The sequence below is a fragment of the Cebus imitator genome, unplaced genomic scaffold (genome assembly GCF_001604975.1).
Source record: "Cebus imitator isolate Cc_AM_T3 unplaced genomic scaffold, Cebus_imitator-1.0 Scaffold280, whole genome shotgun sequence".
NCBI classification, from domain to species: domain Eukaryota; kingdom Metazoa; phylum Chordata; class Mammalia; order Primates; family Cebidae; genus Cebus; species Cebus imitator.
In genome coordinates, this window is record NW_016107595.1 from 3,633,541 (window position 1) to 3,655,456 (window position 21,916).

General features: G+C 54.6%; 2 protein-coding genes across 2 annotated transcripts in view; one reads left to right on the plus strand and one right to left on the minus strand.

The window, feature by feature from the left end:
• Positions 1-13,953, minus strand: part of ATP13A1 (ATPase 13A1) — a 19,396-nt gene extending 5,443 nt beyond the window's left edge. The window contains exons 1-17 of the mRNA XM_017501395.2: positions 13,148-13,953; positions 10,438-10,527; positions 10,142-10,332; positions 7,005-7,077; positions 6,676-6,831; positions 6,529-6,598; positions 6,342-6,448; positions 5,735-5,864; positions 5,560-5,615; positions 5,207-5,333; positions 4,996-5,133; positions 4,799-4,919; positions 4,239-4,396; positions 3,668-3,843; positions 3,483-3,593; positions 2,314-2,439; positions 1,393-1,501 (exon numbers count right to left, since the gene is read on the minus strand). Coding sequence (XP_017356884.1) covers positions 1,393-1,501; positions 2,314-2,439; positions 3,483-3,593; positions 3,668-3,843; positions 4,239-4,396; positions 4,799-4,919; positions 4,996-5,133; positions 5,207-5,333; positions 5,560-5,615; positions 5,735-5,864; positions 6,342-6,448; positions 6,529-6,598; positions 6,676-6,831; positions 7,005-7,077; positions 10,142-10,332; positions 10,438-10,527; positions 13,148-13,543 — 2,335 coding nt within the window. The 5' untranslated portion in view covers positions 13,544-13,953. The remainder of the gene's footprint in view (positions 1-1,392; positions 1,502-2,313; positions 2,440-3,482; positions 3,594-3,667; positions 3,844-4,238; positions 4,397-4,798; positions 4,920-4,995; positions 5,134-5,206; positions 5,334-5,559; positions 5,616-5,734; positions 5,865-6,341; positions 6,449-6,528; positions 6,599-6,675; positions 6,832-7,004; positions 7,078-10,141; positions 10,333-10,437; positions 10,528-13,147) is intronic.
• A 3,146-nt stretch (positions 13,954-17,099) lies between these two features.
• ZNF101 (zinc finger protein 101) overlaps positions 17,100-21,916 on the plus strand; it is a 24,654-nt gene continuing 19,837 nt past the window's right edge. The window contains exon 1 of the mRNA XM_037728812.1: positions 17,100-17,261. Within this exon, the coding sequence (XP_037584740.1) occupies positions 17,259-17,261 (3 nt within the window). The 5' untranslated portion in view covers positions 17,100-17,258. The remainder of the gene's footprint in view (positions 17,262-21,916) is intronic.

The following is a 21,916-nucleotide window of genomic DNA, read 5'->3' on the forward strand; positions in this document are numbered from 1 at the left end:
GAGGCGGGGTTTCACCATGTTGACCAGGATGGTCTCGATCTCTTGACCTCGTGATCCACCCGCCTTGGCCTCCCAAAGTGCTGGGATTACAGGCTTGAGCCACCGCGCCCAGCCTCCACTTCCCCTTTCTTGCTGGCTGGCCCTGGCTTGGATGCTGGGCACTGAGGATGGCTGAGGGTGACCCACCAGCCCTCCCCACACTGGCCTGCTCACCCTGGACTGTCTCAAGCTGAAGGGCAGCTCACCTCCACCTGGCTTGTGCTGTAGCTGCAGTTAGACCAGCTTCACTTGTCAATCAACAGCCCTGCTCCTCCCCTCCAGACCACCTGCCCGCAATCCCCACACTCTTGGAAGAGCACAGTAGCTGGGGCTGGGACCAGGGAGACCTGGGACCAACAACACAGAGGGAGGACAGGGACCTAGTCCTCTGAGAAGTGGCCCAGAGATTCTGGAAGCTGCCCTGGCCAGGACCTGTGAATGTTTGCTGCTGGCAGCCCTGTGGCAACGCCGCTCCCCGTGGCTCTCCTTAGGGCACTCTGTCGCCATCACACAGGCCCTGAACTGTGTGCGCCCACGGGGGCTTCGCCTCCAGCCCTGGGGCAGGCGTCTGGTAGACCCTACTCCTCTATCCAGGAGGGGCTAGGTCTGTATGTCTGCCTGTCCATCAATCTGAATCCAGGGCACTGTTCGAAGAGGTCACCAGGGAGAGGTTGGAGTCATGAGCCCTGGAGTCAGGTTGAGTTCCAATCCTTAGCCATGGTGACATCCAGTGGCCTGGGCAAGTAGGTTCACTCCTGAGCCCCTGTCCCTTCTCTACAAAGCAGGGACCCTGAAAGCTGACCCAGCCAGCTTCCTCCTGTGGTGTGGGGAAGGCAAGCTGCTCCGTGTCGTGCAGGACAGGGTAGAGGGACCAATGCAGTCACACACACAGAGCTCTCAGCCCGGGGTCTGGCCAGGCTGAGCACTGGGCAAACAGTGCCATCAATTGCAGCTGAGAACGCCAGCGGTCCCTGTGCTTGGGAAGGGAACTCTTAGTTACACAGGCACCTTGCCGGGCCAAGGAGGGTGGGAGGATGAGGATGGGGAGCAAGTGTGGTCGGAGCAGCATCTGCCCATGAGTGCACCGGAAACCCGAGATGGCAGTCACACTGTTGCCTTGTTACGGTAAATAAATAAACACCTGCACACCACAGATCCCAGGACCTGGGACCCAGTGACTGCCCGCACGCTGTCTGAGGTGACTCCAGGGCTGTGATTAGTGGTACCACCGTGGTGCCAGGCATTTGAAGACACTGTGCTGCTGTAGCCTGGCACACAGGTAGGCTGTGGTGATGGAGCTGCTGTTGGACTCAGGGTCCCCCTTCCCCACTGCAGGCAGGGCTAGGGCCTCACCTCTCTCGGAGGGAGGCTGCAGGATCAGCGTGTGGGCCTTTTCAATGAAGTGCAGCTCCTGGGCCACGTGGCAGGCAGTGAGTGGGTTGTCTCCCGTGATCATGACCACCTTGGGGAGGGAAGGGCGGAGGCTCAGCAGGGTAGCGTGGGGCCAAGCTCTAGGCCACAGACAAGGCTGCCAAGTCTCCTCCTAAAGCAGGCCGCAGTGGAAGATCCCTGGCCTCTAATAAGACACCCTGAATAGGCTTCCAAGGGCCACAGTCCACCCCCACTCAGGTCGTTTTACACAAATGACACGTGTATGTGTGTCCTTCTGAGGACATCCTTAGCTTGGATTTGCCATATAAATTAACAACCAGCCCTGGGGGTGGACTCCCTTGGCTTGGTGGCTGCCTATGGGGGTAATATTTCAGTGATGAGGAGGATGGGACCATGATCTCTGGGCCTGGTGGGGACTGATCACATCACCTGTCTCCCCCAGAGTCATCATCCTCTGAGATGACTCACATACCCTAAAAACATACCCTATGTCCCAAAATAGAAAACGTGAACCACCAGAGACAACACAGAAACCACCAGGCCAGGCAGGCGCTGCCGCACGCCCCTCAACTCCCCAGCCTCAGCTTCCTTCTCTCCAGGATGGCGGTGGACTGGGGAGGTGGAGAGAAGCAGCCCCGCCTTTCCATGATGCGAGGGGCGAGGGGGGTGGTCTGTGAGGGTGAGAGAAGCCAGCACGGGCAGGTCCCCGAGCGTCCTTGGGCCAGGGGCAAGGTTAGCACCTGAGCTATGATCTTGCTCAGCCAAAATGTATGGCCTGTGACACCTGGGTGCCCACCCCCAACACAAAGCTGGAACTGTCCTCTCCTGTCACCTCCTTGCCTCTATCCCATGCAGAGCGTGGAGCCAAGCCCCGTCCCATACCCGGTGGGACGCGTTCTGGATCTCCCGGATGACGGCCTTGGAGTCAGCCTTGAGCGGACAGGAGACCACGATGAAGCCAACGAACTTGAGGCTGCACTCCAGGACCTCCCGCTTGACCTCCCGGGCCTGTGGACAGACAGGGGCACCCTCACTATCTGTCCCTCTCTCTGTTTCCTGAGCTCTGACCATGCGCTGGGAGCCAGGGGACAATGGAAGGCCCTGTTCCCATAGTGGGGACATGCGAGGGTCGGGAGGGGAGAAATGCCAGGAGGGTACCAAGCACACTCAAGGGGTGGGATTTGGCAGTGACTGGGGGCTCTGGGTCCCCCAAATGTGGCTCGATGTCCTAGTTGTGGACATGGACACACCTCAGAGCCCCTTGTGGTTCAGCTGCCTAGTCAATGAAGTAGGGACTCTCCCAATAATGTTGGAGTTTAGCCTCACTGGGGCTCCACCGCATACCAGAGACTGGCCACATACTCCTGGCCTTAGGGAGCTCACACAGCACCAGGGGAGACGCAGTTCAAGAAAGTTACAGAAATCAGAGTGCTGAGTGCCATGAGAGAGGAGGTGAGGATGAAATCTAGAAGCGGGTGGAAAGGCCTCAGAGATGGCCATTCTGAAGGCGATGAGAACCTGTGCCACTGGGGAGGGGCTCCAGATGCAGGAACGGGGCACAGAGAATAGGCTGTGAGCTGTGGCCTGGGCTCTGCACACAGCGCTGCAACCTGATGCTAAATTCCAGAAGGATCTGCAGCTGTAGGGTGCCAGCAAACTGAACAAGAGCCCAGGAAGAAGCCAGCAAAGTGGCAGATGTGCTGGCAGTGGAGGTGGAGGGTGGGATTTGTGGATGATGGATGGGTGAGAGGGCTGAGGATGCCACCAAGCCCTGCCTGAGACGCTGGCAGAAGAGTAGTGCTAGGGTCACACCAGGACTGCGGGGGTGAGGCTTGCATGTGCCGTGTAAGCCAGGACTGAGTGGGTCTCCACAGCAGGAGACTCAGGACTGAGGACCATCTGGGGTCTCCTAAGGCAGAAGCTGGAGGTGGGGCAAGGAGGACAAAATCGCGACCACTTGACCTGGCACTGTAGGGGACCGGAGGTCACCCAGGGAAGAGCTGGCAGGCCAGGCACATAGTGAGGGCGGGCGGGGGAGCCTGGGTCCATACCTGTTGGTGGGTGAGGTGTCCCAACTCCTTGTACCCCAGCGCAAGGACTCGGGCTCCTTCCCGGGAGATCTCGGTGTGGATGTGGTGGTAGTCGGGTGGGCACTGGGAGAACTGCAGGGAACGCAGGGGGACGTCATGGGCCGCCCAGCGCCCCTGCCCCTTGCCCCAGGCTGGGGCCAGCTCACCATGGAGTGCAGAGTTTCGGGGGCCCCCTTCACAGCCGCGATGTAGCAGAGGTCAGTGGAGCCCAGCTTCTCATACGAGGCAAGCACGGACATTCGCTTCAGGGCACTGGCAAAATGAAAGCGCTGGTGAATTTTCAGCCCCTGAGTTTTAATACTTCGGGGGAATACTTTCTCATCTGGAAACAAATAAGTACGAGTCCTGAGGGGCTTCGCTCCAAAGAGGAAGCCAAGCCCCCACCTCTCCCCCCGGCCTCCCCCACCTCCCTCCTGCCTCCCCCAGGGCCTGATCAGGGGCTCTAGGATAGAACAGGGGTTGGTCTAGAGCTGGAAGACCTGGACTCAGAAGATCCTGGCACTGTAGCTTCAGCCAGGGCAAGGTGGATTCCAACCCCAGGGGACCCCAAGGATGTGGCCTGTCTTGGGTCTAAGGTGAGCCTGTGACCACCCACCTCAGAGAGCATCAGTTGTAGGCTTGCCTGTCCCCAAGTTCCTCTGAGGGGTGCAGCCCGCCTGCCTAGGAGTTGAGAGCCAGTGGCTCCCCCTTGCTGTGCCTGAGGCCCCAGCCCCTCACCTTTGGTCAGCGTCCAGTCCACGGCCGTCAGCATGGCCTTCTCTAGGGGGTCACCCACGAGGGTGCCATCGTCCAGCTGCATGAGCGAATGGCATGAGGCCAGGGCCCGGTGTGTTTCTACAGGGATGCTGGACACAGGGGTCACCTCCTTCCCATCTCTGCAAGGACGGGGAACAGCTGGTTACAGGGTGCAGGCAGACGGGGCGAAGCTGCGCTTCCACTAGTGGAAGGATCCTCATCGGAATTCAATCTGCGCCAGTCACTGGGGGCCTTGGGTGCCATCTGGGTCCCTGTGAGACCCGCAGCTGCTTCACAGATGCCCCCAGAAGCCAGGCATGGTGTGTGGGGTCATGCGGCTGCAAGGCTGGTGCGGGATGCTCCAGGCCTGAGCTGGGCCGCCGTGCCTCTGCCTTGGCTCACACCCAGGACTTTAAGGGGAACTCCTGAGGCAGGGCCCTCACTGCCCGTGAGTGAGGGCTCGGGCTTGATGGGCTACCTGTCCCTCGACCTCCCAGAAACCCCAGCTGGGTGACCCTTAGCCCAGGGCCCCTGACGCTCACCTCAGCCCAGCCACGCCACGCACCACCAGGCTGTCACTGGTCAAAGTCCCCGTCTTGTCAAAGCAGCACACCTCAACCTTGCCAGCAAAGGGGATCCGGAAGGGCTCTGTGCAGTACATGTCTAGGGGCGGGAGTGGGGTCAGGGGTCCTGCCTGGCCCCAGCCTGCTTGGCGCCCCACCCCATTCAACACACTCACAGAGCTTGGCCAGGGCGATGAGGGAAGTGTTGACGGCCAGGGACAGCTCGATGGGGAGCTCAGGGGGCACCACTGAGGTAAGGATCAGGGTGCACTCCAAAAACAGCTTGTAGCGGTTCCGGCTGGGGTCTTTGGTGCCTGCGAAGAAGGGTCTGCCAGCCTGGGGCCTCTTGGGGCGGTTGCAGGGGACTTTGGGGGCCATGGCGCTTACCTTCAATCCACACATAGGCGGCTGCAGCAATGGCAAACACCAGGAGGAAGAGGATGAAGATGAAGGTCTCCAGGTTGTTTGCAGTCACCCTCTTGACCCCGAAGAGGATGGTGCGCAACAGCTTGCCCTGGAAGGATGGAGGGACAGCCTTTCTGCTGTCTGGGCTCCCTCCAGCAGCTCAGGCCTGAGAGCATCAGCCTGGTCTTAGGGTGGCTTGTGTACCGTGGCCCGTATCCAGGGCTGTGCTGCCAGAGTTAGCTCGTGGGGCAGATGTTCTGGAGTCTGAAAGGGCTAATACATTGGCTGTCTGATTGCCCCGGGGCCTGCCCTCCCCAGACGTGGCCCTTCAATACCTGGGATGTATTGAATCCGGTTCGTAGGACATAGGCCACGCACCCGTTGTCAACCGCTGGGGAGAGAAGCAGAGCCACCGTCATGTCTGTCTCCTCATCCTGACTCCCTCATAATCAAGCAGACGGGGGAGGGTGTGGGAGCCTGGACACCCCCAGACGCCCATGAGGCACCTACGCTTCAGGCCCGTGGTGGCTTTCTGCGGGGGGATGTGCTGTACCACCTTGGTACCCCCAAAGATGACGTGGAGCCGGGAGTCAGTCTGGAGATCCAGTACCCGGTCTGGGCTGAGGTCTTCGATGGGCTCCTGGGGAGGAAGATCGTGAACCTGGACGGCCAGGCCCACCTTGCCTCCGTCTCCGTCCGAGTTCCTGGACACCTGGACCTTGATGCTGGAATGAGCCAGCCTGACTGTGTGGGCTCCCCACCTGACCAGCACATCCCAGCCAGCTCCCAGGTCCCCACCCTCACCCCGTCCTGTCTTCTCCCCACTGCACTCACAGTGCCCGCTCCCTGGGGCCTGCACCTGGCCTCGTCCAGGACTCACCCCTCTAGGCTGCTCCCAGCCCACCTTGGTGTGACATTGCAGGGCACCAATGTTGCCCTTGGCTCTCTGACCTCCTTCCTCGCCCCCAGCACCCAGCTCCCCCGTCCACAGCACTCAATGGTGCCTACCCTGCCTCCTCTGCCTGTGCCTGGGGAGGATCCCGGCCACCCCCTGGTCCTCCACCTCCTGGCCTGTTTCCTCCCGAGCAGCTTAGGACCCCCAGCCTCTGCCAAGCACCTTCATCTGTGGCACGGATTCCCCCGTGAGCATGGCCTCATCCACGATGCAGCGGCCTCGCAGCAGAAGCACGTCACACGGCACCAGGTTCTCCTGCGGGGAGCGGCCTGCAGGGCAGAGGCAGGAGGGTTGGCCAGAGGCCCTGAGGCTGGGGCTCCCCCTAGGACTGAGCGGAGCCCAGTCTCACCGATGGAGACGATGTCCCCCGGTACGATCTCATCGCTGGCAACGGGCCTCCACTTACGGCTTCGGTAGACCTGGGCAGGGCACAGGGATGTCAGCACAGACGCCAGTTCTGCCGCGCTCCCCACCCAGGTCTCCCCGGTGGCCGCACCTGGATCATATGAGGTTTGTTGCCCATCTTCCGGATCTCCGACATGTTCCGCATCTGCTGCTGCACCAGCGAGGCCTCGAACGCCACCAGCATGGACAGCGTGAAGACGCTGTAATACCAGTACTCATCCAGGCACCAGAGCCCCACACAGAACACCTGCGGGACGCCAGCCTGTCTGTCTTTGCCCCACCTCCCCTGTTCCCGCCCACAGACTCTGACCCATGAGGACAGGGAGCAGCTTTCAGGTTTAGAAGTGGTGGGCAGACTTACTCCAGCTAGGAAAGCCCGGGGGGAGGAAATGGGGAGACAAGCCAGAGCTGCTGCCTTACCTGAAACACAAAGAAGGGGGCTGTGGCTCTCTCCTTGAAAAGCTCCGAGAAGTCAGGCACCACCATCTCAGCCCTGAAAAAGACAAGGTCCCTCCTGTTCTCAGGGCAAGGCCTCCGGGGTGTGGAGCCTCCACCCTGACCCCTTCCACCTGAGCATGACAGGCCTCCCTCAAGAAACCAAGAGCCACATGTGGGTGTCAGGAGCCGTGGCGAGCGGGAGGATCCATTTGACTGTGGCTCTCCCTCATCCTGGCCACGCCTGGGGTAGACACGCTGCCCGCCCACAGCCCTCAGCTCTGTAGAAGCCAGATGCAGCTCCTGAGTCTGCAATATGCTCTTCCCAGCAGCCTGGGGCTGGTGTGAGACGAGAGCCCCGTCATCTCGTCGGGTGACACAGCAAGTAGGGAAGGAAGCTCCGATTGAAGGATGGGGGCCCTGAAGCTGCACAGACAGCAGAGGACACCGAGCTCCAGCCCTACCAGAGCTGAGATTTTCTAAAAGATTCCTGAATTAAAGCCCCACAACAGTCGAGTATAGTGGCTCACAGCTGTAATCCCAGCAGTTTGGGAGGCTGAGGCAGGAGGAGCACTTGAGCCCAGGAGTTGGAGACCAGCCTGGGCAACAAAGCAAGATCTTCTCTTTGCAAAAAATTTGGGTGTGGTGATGCGTGAGCCTGTGGTCCCAGCTACTTGGGAGGCTGAGGTGGGACAAATGCTTGAGCCCAGGAGTTCAAGGCTGCAGTTGGCCATGATCACACCACTGCACTCTAGCCTGGTTGACAGAGTGAGACCCTGTCTCCAAAAAAACAAACAAAAAAAGCTCTAGAATGCAAACAGCTGGGCCTCTGGGTGCGTTCTGCAGCACTGCGTGCCGTGGCCCAATCTGATCAGGGTGCCAGTCACGTCAACTAGGGCCATTATCACTCTGTCTTATGTATGGGATGTGAGAAGAGAAAACCAGAAAGCAGCCCTGCTGCTAGAAAACAGTAAGCCTGGCTGGGCGCGGTGGCTCATGCCTGTAATCTCAGCACTTTGGAAGGCTGAGGTGGGCAGATCATTTGAGGTCATGAGTTTGAGACCAGCCTGGCCAGTGCAGTGAAACCCCATCTCTACTAAAAATACAAAAACTAGCCTGGTGTGGCGGCATGTGCCTGTAGTCCCAGCTACTTGGGAGGCTGAGGCAGGAGAATCACTTGAACTCAGGAGGTGGAGGCTGCAGTGAGCCAAGACTGCACCATTACACTCCAGCCTAGGTGACAGAGCGAGACTCTGTCTCAAAACAAAAACACAAGAAAAAACAACAACAATAAGCCCTTCCCTTGAATCTTGCTGGGCACCACTGCGTGAGTTAAAAACAGCATGAAAGGGAACACAGCTGCCACGGGCCATTAATGTGACTGGAGTAGAAGTTGCTAAATGTTTCTTATAAATCCTTGTATTAGATTGACAATTGTGGTCGACATATTTGTAATCTCTGAATAGTAACTAAGTCAGGAAAGAGCTCCCTGGGTGTTCTGTGGGTTTCTGGGTTGAGCACCATTGTCACAAGGCCGTGACGGGGTTTGGAGCCCATTTCTCCTACTCCCAGCTATGTGTCACATTCACAGTTTTGGTGAAGGTGAAAGGACAGGGTATGCGCTGTACATTGGCCATTCTACCCAGTACAAAAAAACGCAGACACAGTCACTGTGTTCATTGCCATTCTTTTTTTTTTTTTTTTTTTTTTTTTGAGACGGAGTTTCGCTCTTGTTACCCATGCTGGAGTGCAATGGCGCAATCTCGGCTCACCGCAACCTCCGCCTCCTGGGTTCAGGCAATTCTCCTGCCTCAGCCTCCTGAGTAGCTGGGATTACAGGCACGCACCACCATGCCCAGCTAATTTTTTGTAGTTTTTGTAGAGACGGGGTTTCACCATGTTGACCAGGATGGTCTCGATCTCTTGACCTCGTGATCCACCCGCCTCGGCCTCCCAAAGTGCTGGGATTACAGGCGTGAGCCACCGCGTCCGGCCCCGCCATTCTTAAAGTGCTGGGACGCGCAGAATTGAAACAGCGAGAACTGCAGTGTTTAGCTTAGCTGCAGTGACTCGTGCCTGGAAGCCCAGCACTTTGGGAGGCCGATGTAGGAGGACAGCTTGAGGCCAGGGGTTTGAGATCAGCCTGGGCAACATGGCGAGACCCCATCTCTGCACAAATAAACAAACATTTTAAAAGAATTTAAAACAAAGGGCCGGGCGCGGTGGCTCACGCCTGTAATCCCAGCACTTTGGGAGGCCGAGGCGGGTGGATCACGAGGTCAAGAGATCGAGACCATCCTGGTCAACATGATGAAACCCCATCTCTACTAAAAATACAAAAAAACATTAGCTGGGCATGGTGGTGCGTGCCTGTAGTCCCAGCTACTCAGGAGGCTGAGGCAGGAGAATTGCTTGAACCCAGGAGTCGGAGGTTGCGGTGAGCCAAGATCACGCCATTGCACTCCAGCCTGGGCAACAAGAGCAAAACTCCATCTCAAAAAAAAAAAAAGAATTTAAAACAAAGCTGCTGCTGTGGATGGGCCAAGGGCCAGGCTCCTGTGAAGGGCTTTACACTTAGGGAGGGTCTCACACCCCAGGGCTGGGCCTTCAAGCTGCAGACTCTTTGGGGTTCCTGTCAGCAGGCAAGTTCAGGGGAGACTGGACTAGAGCACATTGCTCCAACGGCATCACAGTGATCTGGCACATTTGGCTAATGGGGAAGATCTGGCTGGCGCGGTGGCTCACGCCTACAATCCCAGCACTTTGGGAGGCCAAGGTTGGCAGATCACCTGAAATCAGGAGTTCAAGGCCAGCCTGACCAACATGGAGAAACCCCGTCTCTACTAAAAATATAACAATTAGCTGGGCGTGGTGGTGGGTGCCTGTACTCTTAGCAACTCGGGAGGCTAAGGCAGGAGAATCACTTGAACCCAGGAGGTGAAGGTTGCAGTGAGCAGAGATCATGCCACTGCCCTCCAGCCTGGACAACAGAGCAAGACTCAGTCTCAAAAATAGAAAATAAAATAAAATAAATAAAAGGGCAGATTCCTCCGTCCTGCTTCCTAGGCACCCTCAATCAGGAGGGAAGCAGGACAGGCAATTCAGGCAAATCAAGGACTCACTTGTTGCTTCCAAATTTCTTCTCAGCTGCTCGGATCTCTGAGTCTTCCTGGAAGCCTCTGTTGCTCTGATAGTAAGAGAAGGCATTTCCCACAGGAAAGGCCACGGGGAGAAACTGCTTCTTCTCCAGGGCATCGTAGGAATACTTGATCTTCTGGAATTCGAAGGACAGCACCTCAAGCCCATCTTCGCCCTGTGGCAGAAGGTGTGTTTGTGGCAGAGGCCCCGACCTTGGGGTGTCAAGGCCTGGGAATCCCATTCAAGCCCCTCCTTTAGGAGCCCAGCAGGCAGTCCCTACCTTGTCGCGGTGCAAGGCCACGAGCTCCGTGGAGCCATTGTTGGGGGTCGGCACCACCTTCACGAAGGTCGCTTTGCTGGGGTCATACTCCTGACAGAGACAAAGCATTGTGGCTGAGCTCTTCTCAACCCACAGTTCCAAGACCTCCCTGGGGAGGTTTTGGGTGCAGCAGCTCTTTGGGTATGTTCTGAAACATGCTACTGGACTCTGGTGCTGCCTCGGTTACTCGCTCATCTGTCTTCAGGACAAGGGAGACCACTTTGCAGTGCCTCTGGTGCCGTGTCTTAAAGCTGGGAGCACAAGACTGGGCACAGTGACTCACGCCTATAATCCCAGCACTTTGGGGGGCCAAGGCGGAAGGATCACTTGAGGTCACGAGTTCGAGACCAGCCTGGCCAATGTGGTGAAACCCTGTCTCTACTAAAAATACTAAAATTAGCTGGGTGTGGTGGCACACACCTGTAATCCCAGCTACTCAGGAGGCTGAGGCAGGAGAATCCATTGAACCCGAGAGGCAGGGGTTTCAGTAAACCGAGATCACACCACTGCGCTCCAGCCTGGGTGACAGAGTGAGACCCCATCTCAATTAAAACAACAAACAAAACAAAAAAGCTGGGAAGCTACTCAGACAGCATCCAATGCCCAGGGCTCTGCTCTGCTGACGGTGACATGAACTCAAACAGGAAGAACGCTGCCAGGCACCCACTGAGTACGCCCTCAATTCACATGAGCCAAGCCCCCGTCACAGGCCGCCCCGTCTCCTGCTCAGTGCCCCCCTCCTCCACCAACCCTGCTCACTCCACTCCATGAGTGCACACACACATGAGGCTCAACCATGCCTCAGCAAAGGGCCTTGGCATGTGCTGTTTTCTCTGCCTGGAATACACATTCATACAACCAGCTCCCTTGCTGCCTCAGGCCTTTGCTGAAACATCACCTTCTCAGGAGCCTCTCCCTGGCTGCCCCACTAAAGTTCCCTGGCAATGTCCCATCCTGTCCTGATGTTAGATGTCATCTCTCTTTAGCATTAACTGCTGACTCTGAGTTCTCCTGCCCAGTAATATCACAAGGGCAGAGGAATTTGGTGTTTTGTTCACTGCTGTTTCCCCAGGACCTGAGACACAGAAATGCTGAATGGTGCTCGTTTAATGCGCCCTGGACCCTGTGAGCCACAGCCTTCCCTCTGTGGCTCTGCTAGACAGAGCTGCACAGAAAAGGGGGAGCACGACAGTGACCCGCACAAACAAAGCACCACCCCACGGGTAGCTCATGGGCCTCCAAAGCAGGCAGCAAATAACAACAATCAAGTAACTACAAATTCGGGTGATGTCATAGAAGAAAGGTACAAGAGGCTATACAACATGCTGGCCCCAGGGCAGGCACTTTGCAGATATCATCTCTGCTTCTCACAATGGCATCCAAGGTAGGTGTTACGGTTCTCACTTTACAGAAAAGGGAAACTGGAACCCAGAGAGCAGAAGCTGCCCTTTCTGAGATCTGAATCAAACCCAGATCTCCCTCTCTTGTCTGACAGCTGTTTGGCTCCGCCCACTTCTCCATCCCTGGAGAGGAAGTTAACAGCTAAGCTGTTCAGCTCAGGTCAAAAGACCGCTGAAGTCTGAATGGTGCCATGGTCCCCTCAACGACTCCTTTATTTTGTCCCCCATTGGGATCTTTCATTGTACTAACTCAAAGCTACCAAGTTGAGCTCCTCCCCTGGGATAAGACTCTTTGAAGGAAAGAACAGGTTCAGTCTCTCAGGAGAGGAAAATGAGGATTCAACCCTCATTCAGAGCCAGAGAGGGTGGGGGGCTTGCTTTTCTGTACCCCTTGATGCTGTTCTGTTTTCGTCTTCTTGAGGCAAACACACTCCTGGGATCAGGGGGGAACATTCCTGATATACCTCAGTGTCCATGGTTCCAAACCTGCTGGTGTCACCTGAGGCAGGCCCAGAGAGAGGTGGCACAGTCACTGCTTCCAGCCCAGCGCAGCTCGCAGTCACCAACTTCTCTGGCGACACTTGCTCACTCAGAACTCTAAACTGTGGGTCAGGAGTGTGACCCTGCTTGCTGTTGTATCCTGAGCAGAACTATCACCACCATCATCTTGCAGACAGACATCATGTTAAGTGCCCCGCTTATAAACACCTCCTGCCTCTCTTAAACATTGTAATTAACTGCATTTCATGCTTCTTTCAGTCACAGTATGGAAGACCACTGAGCACCACACAGCAAGACTTGGTTCAGTCTAAGAACCATGTAAAGTTTCACAGATGGGGGAATCTACCCCAGTGGTCTCGTCTTACACTTTGAAAACCAAGGTAGGAGGCAGATGAGAAGGAAGGTAGGGCGGTTTCCAGACGAACGAGAGTAGTCTCTAAGATGGTAACTTGCATGAACAAGTCCTACCTGACCTGGGCGACGTATGCTGGCCCCTGCGCTAGGCTTTTCATAGGTTTTACATTACTGAATCTAAATGAACTTACTAAGGAGGACTTCAGAGAAAGGAAATAACCCGCACCAGGGTTGCACAGCAAATCAGCAGCGGGGTCGTAATCAAGCCTGCGCCAAAGTGTAGAGGACGCCCCTGTGAACTCAGGCCCAGCAGATGGGTGGCCCAGGATGGGATGGGGACCGACAGGAAAGCCGCAGCTGGGACCCACGGCGAGACCTGAACGTGCTGGGGGTCGGGCTCGCGCGTGCACACTTACCGGGGTGCAGGTGAGCGCGCAATGCGCGTGCACGGACCAATGCCCCGAGAGGACAGTGAGCGCGTGCGCGAGGCAGATGGTGGCAAGCACAAGCAGCGCGGCCTCGGGGATCTGCACCCAACTGCTGCCCCAGCCCCAGCAGCCAGTGGCTGCGGCGCCCAGCCAGGCCGGGTAGAGCAACCCGGCAAATGGCAGCACGGTGAGGCGCCGCAGCAGCGCCAACCGCCGGTATGGCCATACGGCAGCGACCAGCTCGTCACCGCTCGCTATGAGCGCCGGCCCGGCGGCAAGGAGCGCGCGCGGCTGCGGCCCGGGATTGGGCTGCCCGCCAGGCCGGGCCCCACAAGGCCGGGCCCTGCAGGGCACCGCGTTGCCAACCGCCGCCGCTGCCGCCATCTTTCCCAGCGCCGCGCTCACTTCCGGGCAGAGGCACGCCTCACTTCCGAAGCTTTACTTCCGGTAAGCCCAGGGCGCCGCCATGGCAACCTGGACTAGGAAGAGGCAGGACAGCAGAGCAGGCTGGGCCTGGCAGGGACAACCGCGGGTGCCGCCATGACAGGCCGTGGCCGGAAAAAGAGGCAGGGCGCCGCCATGACAAAGAGGGACTGAAAGACCTAACAGTGCCTGCCTCTACTGCCACGCCAGACTGAGACCGGAAAAGACGAAGCCGGCAGAGCGGGCTGGGCGCCACCCTGACAACCTGAATCGATAGAAGCGAGCCCTCCTCCTTGAATACACCGGCCTCACCTGTCACGAGAGGCGGAGCCTGGACTCTGCAGAGGCGGGGTCAGGGGAGAGCCGGCGTTCAGGAGGCGGGGCCTGCTGCGGGGGCGGGGCTTGTGAGGGGCGGGGACTGGGACCGGCCAGGCCACACCGGACAAGAGACTTTTTTTTTTTTTTTTTTCTGAGACAGTGAGACAGAGTCTTGCTCTGTCACTAGGCGCTAGGCTGGAATGCAATGGCGCGATCTTGGCTCACCGCAACCTCTTCCTCCCGGGTTCAAGCAATTCTCCTGCCTCAGCCCTCCGTGTAGCTGGGACTATAGGCGCGCGCCACCACGCCCAGCTAATTTTTGTATTTTTTAGTAGAGACGGAGTTTCACCATGTTGGCCAGGGTGGTCTCAACTTCTTAACCTCGTGATCCGCCCGCCTCGGCCTCCCAAAGTGCTGGGATTACAGGTGTGAGCCACCGCGCCCAGCCAAGAGCCTTAATGTAATAGATAAGAATTACAAAAACTGGCCGGGCGCGGTGGCTCAAGCCTGTAATCCCAGCACTGTGGGAGGCCGAGGCGGGTGGATCACGAGGTCAAGAGATCGAGACCATCCTGGCCAACATGGTGAAACCCCGTCTCTACTAAAAATACAAAACATTAGCTGGGCGTGGTGGTGCGTGCCTGTAATCCCAGCTACTCAGGAGGCTGAGGCAGGAGAATTGCCTGAACCCAGGAGGCGGAGGTTGCGGTGAGCCGAGATCGCGCCATTGCACTCCAGCCAGGGTAACAAGAGCGAAACTCCGTAAAAAAAAAAAAAAAAAAAAAAAAAAAAAAAAAAAAAAAAAAAAAAAAAAAAAAAGAATTACAAAAACTTACCACTTAAATATAAAAACTGAAAAATTGCTGTTTACTTGAAATTATATAGTTCTATATTATTAACTGTACTGCTGCATAAATGCTATTTGAACAAAACCACAATAGGATTAAGAGTACCAATTAGTAAGATTAAACAATTAATATGTGTGAGAAACAGTAACAATATTTTATAATGTTTCTATTTGTCCTCTGATAAAGTTAATTTATTTAAACTTAAAAAAGAATCTTGGCCGGGCGCTGTGGCTCACGCCTGTAATCCTCAGCCACTTTGGGAGGCCGAGGTGGGTGGATCACCTGAGGTCAGGAATTCAAGACCAGCCTGGCCATCATGGTGAAACCCCACCTTAAAAAAAAAAAAAAAAAAATCTTTATTGTGGCCGGGCGCGGTGGCTCATGCCTGTAATCCCAGCAGTTTAGGAGGCCGAGGCAAAACTCTACCTCAAAAAAAAACAATCTTTATTGGATATTTAAATTTTGTAGATTATATTGTTGCACATTTTAATTTTTTTTAGATGGAGTATCATTCTGTCACCCAGGCTGGAGTGCAATGGCGCAATCTCGGCTTACTGCAACCTCCGCCTTCCGGGTTCAACTGATGCTCCCACTTCAGCCTCCGGAGTAACTGGGATTACAGGCACCCTCCACCATGCCCGGCTAATTTTTTATATTTTTAGTAGAGGTGGGGTTACACCATGCTGGCCAGGCTGGTCTCCAACTCCTGACCTCGTGAGCCGCCTGCCTCCGCCTCCCAAAGTGCTAGGATTATAGATTTGACCCGCGGCGCCCTGCCCATATTCTTTTGTTTTGAAGGAGCCTCACTCTCCCCCAGGCTGGAGTGCAATGGCATGATCTGGGCTCTCTTGCAAGCTTTTCCTTACAAGTTCAAGCAATTGTCCTGCCTCAGTCTCCCAAGTAGCTGGGATTACAGGCATGAGCCACCATGCTGGCTAAGTTTTGTATTTTTAGGAGAGATGGGTTTTCACCATGTTGGCCAGTCTGGTCTGAACTCCTGGCCTCAAGAGATCTGCCTTCCTTGGCTTCCCAAAGTGCTGGGATTACAGGCGTGAGCTGCCGTGCCCAGCCACTGCATATATATTTTTTTATTTTTTATTTATTTATTTTTTTGAGATGAAGTCTCGCTCTGTCGCCCAGGCTGAAGTGCAATGGCCTGATCTCGGCTCACTGCAACTTCTGCCTCCTGGGTTCAAGCAATTCTTCTGCCTCAGCTTCCTGAGTAGCTAGGATTACAGGCATGCACCACCACACCTGGCTAATTTTTGTATTTTCAGTAGAGACGGAGTTTCACCAGGTTGGCCAGGTTGGTCTCGAACTCCTAACCTCATGATCTGCCTGCCTGGGCCTCCCAATGTGCTGGGATTACAGGTGTGAGCCACCAGGCCCAGCTGTATATTCTTAAGATACATGAATATAAGACTTTGTAAAAGGAGAAAGGAAATGTAATAGGACTTAATAATCAGATCATAATATTTAATAAGATAATCTTCAGTAAAAATAGGAATGACATGTTTCCTTCTGTCCCATTATATAGTGCGGTATACTTACTTTTTCAGTTTTTTCTCCAATATTCTTTCCCATCCGAGGTCCAAGAATCTGCTCATGGCGTCTGGGACTGGACCCCTTTCTGGTAACAATACCTTTATAGAATGTTTACTCCAGTTTTTCCCTGCATTTAATAATTTTGTTCACTTTCGCATGCTTTTATTTTCTTGACTGAAAACGAGTAGCCTGAGAAATAAGGAGTAGGAAGACTTGGCCATGGGACCAACAGCCTCATCCCAAATTCCTGCTCTGTGGAGGACATCAGGCCCTCCTGTCTGTTCCAGTGTGACTTGGGAGTCTCCCCAGCTCCAACGCAAGGGAATGGCTTTATTGAACACGGAGTCTGGAATTTCTTTTCTTTTTTTTTTTAAAGATGGGGTTTTGCCATGTTGCCCAAGCTGCTCTCGAACTCCTGAGCTCAGGCAATCCACCCACCTCGGCCTCCCAAAGGGCGTGAGCCACTGCGCCCGGCCCGGAGTCTGGAATTTCATGCACACTCGTGTGACCGGTGTTCCGGAAAAAGAGCAGGGAGGACCGACGGAGTACAGGAAGCCGACAGTGCCGACTCTGGAAAGCCGAGAGCAAGTTCTGCTTCCACGCAAGTCCAGGTCTAATGTCCCAGAGAAAGCCCCGTTGGGAGAGGCTGCGGGTAGCACCTGTCACTCAAACCCCACACAGCCAGGATTTGGATCACTTCTCCTGTCGCTCAAGCCCCAGGGAGGGAGGGGCCCTGGGGCATCATCCAATCAGAGGCGGCGTGGTGCAAACTATCCAATCAGGTGCGCCGAGGGGGGGGCAATTCCAAATCCCTAAGCGGTCTCTTTCCGTCGGGGCCCAGCTTGGGTACGGGTTTTAGTTGGTCCGGGAGGTCCCAGATTCTCGGATACTGCAGCTTCTGTCGCGTGGAACCGACTCTGGCTGCTGGAGCCCCAGGGAGGACCCAGGACATCCGGAAACCAGAAATGGTGAGCGTGCAGAGCCTGGGCGTCCGGAGACCTGAGGACGGGCTGGTCGGAACCGGCTGTGATGGGACTCGAATCCTCCTGTCGCGGCTCGGCCCTTGGTCCCCTCGTCCTCAGGATGGGGCTGGACCGGCAGCCGGGACCCCGAGCGTCCTGTCACGTCCCTGCCCGCGACTGCAGCCCCGGCTCCGGCGCCCTCTCAGGGCAACTGCGCGTCCGCAGCCCCGCGTCTCCCCAGTTTGTGCCGGGGGCACGGGAGAGTCATGGCGGCATCCCGCCTCTGGTATGGGTTTCTGGCGGGAGGAGCCTTGGCCCAGTTCCTCCTTTTTCCATTAGGCGGCCGCCGTTTCCCTCTCAGTCTTCCTAAGGTGTGGGAAGACCCGGCTGGGTCTCAAACCCGCGACCCCATCCCCCAGCCTTGCTTCTCCTAGGGCTGCAGTTGTTGTAGTGGAGCGAGCATAGAAAGTTAACAAGACAAAAAGTATGCCAATTTACAGGGTGTTTAATGCCGGCGGCCACGGAGGACTCGCGTCTCTCTAACCCCTGGCCCCGAAAGGAAGACCTTTTATACCCGTAAAAATCACCTTGGGAGTGAAGGTGAGGGGCGGGGGTGTGGGTGAGGGGCTTCAGACATTCTGAGGGCTAGTGGATTCTGTATATCACCTTCTGGGCGGAGATGAGGGTGAGGGGACATTCCGGACATTCGAGGGCCAGGGGACTTAATTGACATTCTGATTGTTACTTAAGTGGTTCACAAAAGTCGAGATTAGCATTTGTTTACACATTGTCTGGGTGGGGTGGCGATTACAATCCTTAATTTCTTATTCACATTTGGGTTATAGAGAGCAGTTTCAACAGAAAGCTGAGGTATGGTTGAGGTATGCAGGTTTATGGGGCTTTTTACCAGGTCACACAGTAAATCCCTAAATTTCCAGTTCTCTCCCCGCATTCGCCAACCCCAGCCTCCCCTCTTTATTTCACATGATTATTATTATTATTATTGAGGCAGAGTATCCCTCTGTCCCCCAGGCTGGAGTGCAGTGGCGTGATCTCTCACTGCAACCTCAGCCTCCCGGGTTCTAGTGATTGTCCTGTCTCAGCCCCCCAAGTAGCTGGGATTACAGGCGTGCGTCACCACGCCTGGCTAATTTTTGTATTTTTAGTAGAGCCGGGGTTTTACCATGCTGGCCAGGCTGGCCTCGATCTCCTGACCTCAGGTGATCCTCCCGCCTCAGCTTCTCAAAGTGCTGGGATTACAGGTGGGAGCCACCGCGCCTGGTCATTTTACATTAACTGTTAAAACAGACACAGTGTTTTAATTGTTACCTTTTCCACTGAGCCATTTCGTGAAAGATTTGTTTTCTGTTTGTGAACATTTCACATGTGAAGCTTCCTAGGATGTTGGGTTGTCAGCCCACCCTCCTATTTTTCTGTTCCTGGGTTTGAAAACTGCCCAGGGATTTCTCCCAGCTGCCCTTGGAAGAATGGGTGAAAAGTCTTTCCTGGCCTGGTTAATCTTTCCTGGTCATTTGATGAGCTTCCCAGGGAAGGGTTCTTGTCTGAAAGAAAGAAGTCGTTTTCCATGTTCCTTAGGAAATTCCACAGGGAATCCCTGCAGGCGATGGGGTGGGGAAAAAACAATGGAAAGAAACTTTTGAAGCAGCTTCATTTTCACTCAGGCTAGAGTGCAGTGACCACTGATGACTCACTGCAGTCTCAAGCCTTGGGCCCAAGTGATCCTCCCGCCTCAGCCTCCCAAGAAGCAGGGACCACAGGCACATGCTACAACACCCTGTTCATATATATATATATATATACGTATTTGAGATGGAATCGTGCTCTGTCGCCCAGGCTAGAGTGCTGCAATCTCGGCTCACTGCAGCCTTTGCCTCCTGGGTTCAAGCGATTCTCCTGTCTTAGCCTCCTGGATAGCTTTGACTACAGGTGTGTGCCACCACACCCGGCTAATTTTTTGTATTTTTAGTAGAGATGGGGTTTCACTGTGTTGCCCAGGCTGGTCTCGAACTTGTGACCTTGTGATCCACCCACCTTGGCCTCCCAAAGTGCTGGGATTCCAGGGGTGAGCCACTGCGCCCAGCTGAGGTCAATTCTCTTTTAGCAAAGAGCAGCCTGAGAGATCAGTCTGCAAACACAGGTAAGGAAGGCAAGCTCTAACACAGAAAGAAGCCTTGTAACATGCAGAATGACAGTGGGCCTCAGAAAGCACAGTCTCCTCCGTTCTTGGAAATACTCAAAAGAGGCTTGTATAGGGAGAGAGCCTGCAGCAGCACCGATAAGAAGAGCTGCCCTAGCTGGGCGCGGTGGCTCATGCCTGTAATCCCAGCACTTTGCGAGGCTGAGGTGGGTACATCACCCGAGGTCAGGAGTTCGAGACCAACCCGTCCAACATGGCGAAAACCCCATCTCTACTAAAAATACAAAAATTAGCCGGGCATGGTGGTGGGTGCTTGTAATCCCAGCTACGTGGGAGGTTGAGGCAGAAGAATTGCTTGAACCCAGGAGGTAGAGGTTGCAGTGAGCCAAGATTGCGCCATTGCACTCCAGCCTGAGTGACAAGGGTGAAACTCGATCTCAAAAAAAAAAAAAATTCCCATTGTTTAATCATGAGTTCATTTATTTTTACTCTGCATGTTCATTTTTTAAAAATATTGTTTAAGGGGTACAAGGGTAAGTTTGTTACGTGGATATATTGTGCAGTCATGAAGTCTGGGCTTTTTTTTTTTTTTTTTTGAGTCGGAGTTTCGCTCTTGTTACCCAGGCTGGAGTGCAATGGCACGATCTCGGCTCACCACAACCTCCACTTCCTGGGTTCAGGCAATTCTTCTGCCTCAGCCTCCTGAGTAGCTGGGATTACAGGCACACGCCACCATGCCCAGCTGAATTTTTGTATTTTTAGTAGAGACGGGGTTTCACCATGTTGACCAGGATGGTCTGGATCTCTTGACTTCGTGATCCACCCGCCTCGGCCTCCCAAAGTGCTGGGATTACAGGCGTGAGCCACCGTGCCCGGCCCTAATTTTAGATATTTGACAAATCTGCATATCATTTCCATCTCCATATAAATTAGTACAAGGGAGCTGTCCTCATTTATGTCCCCACCAACAGTATATAAATGTTGCCTTTTCACCACATCCTTGCCAACTTCTCTTGTTTTCTGATTTTTAGAAATACTGGCCATTCTGACTAGTGTAAGATGGTATCTCCAAAGGTATGGGAAGTTGTGTCTGAAATTCACGACCACATCCCCCACAGCCTCACCCCTCCTACGGCTGAAGTAAATCCCTACATTTCCAGCTCCCTCCCTGCATTCCCCAACCCCAGATTCCTGCTCTACTACATCCACTTCACATTATCATTATTAATTTTATTACTATTATTATTTTTTTTTTTTAAAGACGGGGTTTCACCATATTGATCAGGCTGGTCTCGAACTCCTGACCTCAGGTGATCCACCCGCCTCAGCCTCCCAAAGTGCTGGGATTACAGGTGTGAGCCACCGTGCCCGGCTATTACTATCATGTTTGAGAGGGAGTCTTGCTCTGTCACCTTGACTGGAGTGCAGTGGCACAATATCGGCTCACTACAACCCCTACCTCCCAGGTTCAAGCAATTCTCTTGCCTCATCCTCCCGAGTAGGTAGGATTATAGGCACCCGCCACCATTCCTGGCTAATTTTTATATTTTTAGTAGAGATGGGGTTTCACTATGTTGGCCATACTGGTCTCAAACTCCTGACCTCAAATGATTCGTGTGCCTTGGCCTCCCAAAGTCCTGGGATTACAGGCATGAGCCAGTGCACCTGGCCAGACCCAGTGTTTTAATTGTCATCTTTTCCAAAGAGCCCTAGATGGAGTTTCTTAAAAGGTTCATTTTCCGTTGAACATTTCACGTGTAAAGCAGAGAATAACCCCCTGGCACTATGATGTTTTAAAAAAAAAAAAAAAATCACTGTGCCTGCCCTCCTTTTACCTTCCCTAGACGCAGACACCTTATTAGACTGTCTTTGGGTGGAGGCGTCTCTTGGAAACCACAGGATATTGGGTCGTCAGTCCACCCAACTATCTTTCTGGTCCTGGGTTTTAGGAATGTCCAGGGATTTCTTCTAGCTGCCCTAGGAAGAATGGGTGAAAAGTCTATCCTGGTTAATCTTTAGGGAGAGGTCTTTATCTTTTGTATAGAAATTCTTTCCTTAAGAAACTCCAGGAGTCCCCACTGGCCCTTGGGGGTGGGGTGGGGCCAGAAATGGTAGTGAGAAGCTTCTGCCTTTTAGTTTCAACATGTTGGCCAGGCTTGTCTTGAATTCCTGACCTCAGGTGATCTACTCACCTCCCAAAGTGCCAGGATTACAGGCGTGAGTCACCACTTCCGACTTTTTTGCTTTAAAGAGACGGTGTCCTACTATGTTGCCCAGGCTGGTCTGACACTCCTGGGCTCCAGTGATCCTCCTGCTTTGGCCTCCCAAAGTGCTGGAATTATGGGTGTGAGCCACTGTGACTGGCTAGCTTATTTTTTTTTTTTTTGAGACGGAGTTTCACTTTTGTTACCCAGGCTGGAGTGCAATGGCGCGATCTCGGCTCACCGCAACCTCCGCCTCCCGGGTTCAGGCAATTCTCCTGCCTCAGCCTCCTGAGTAGCTG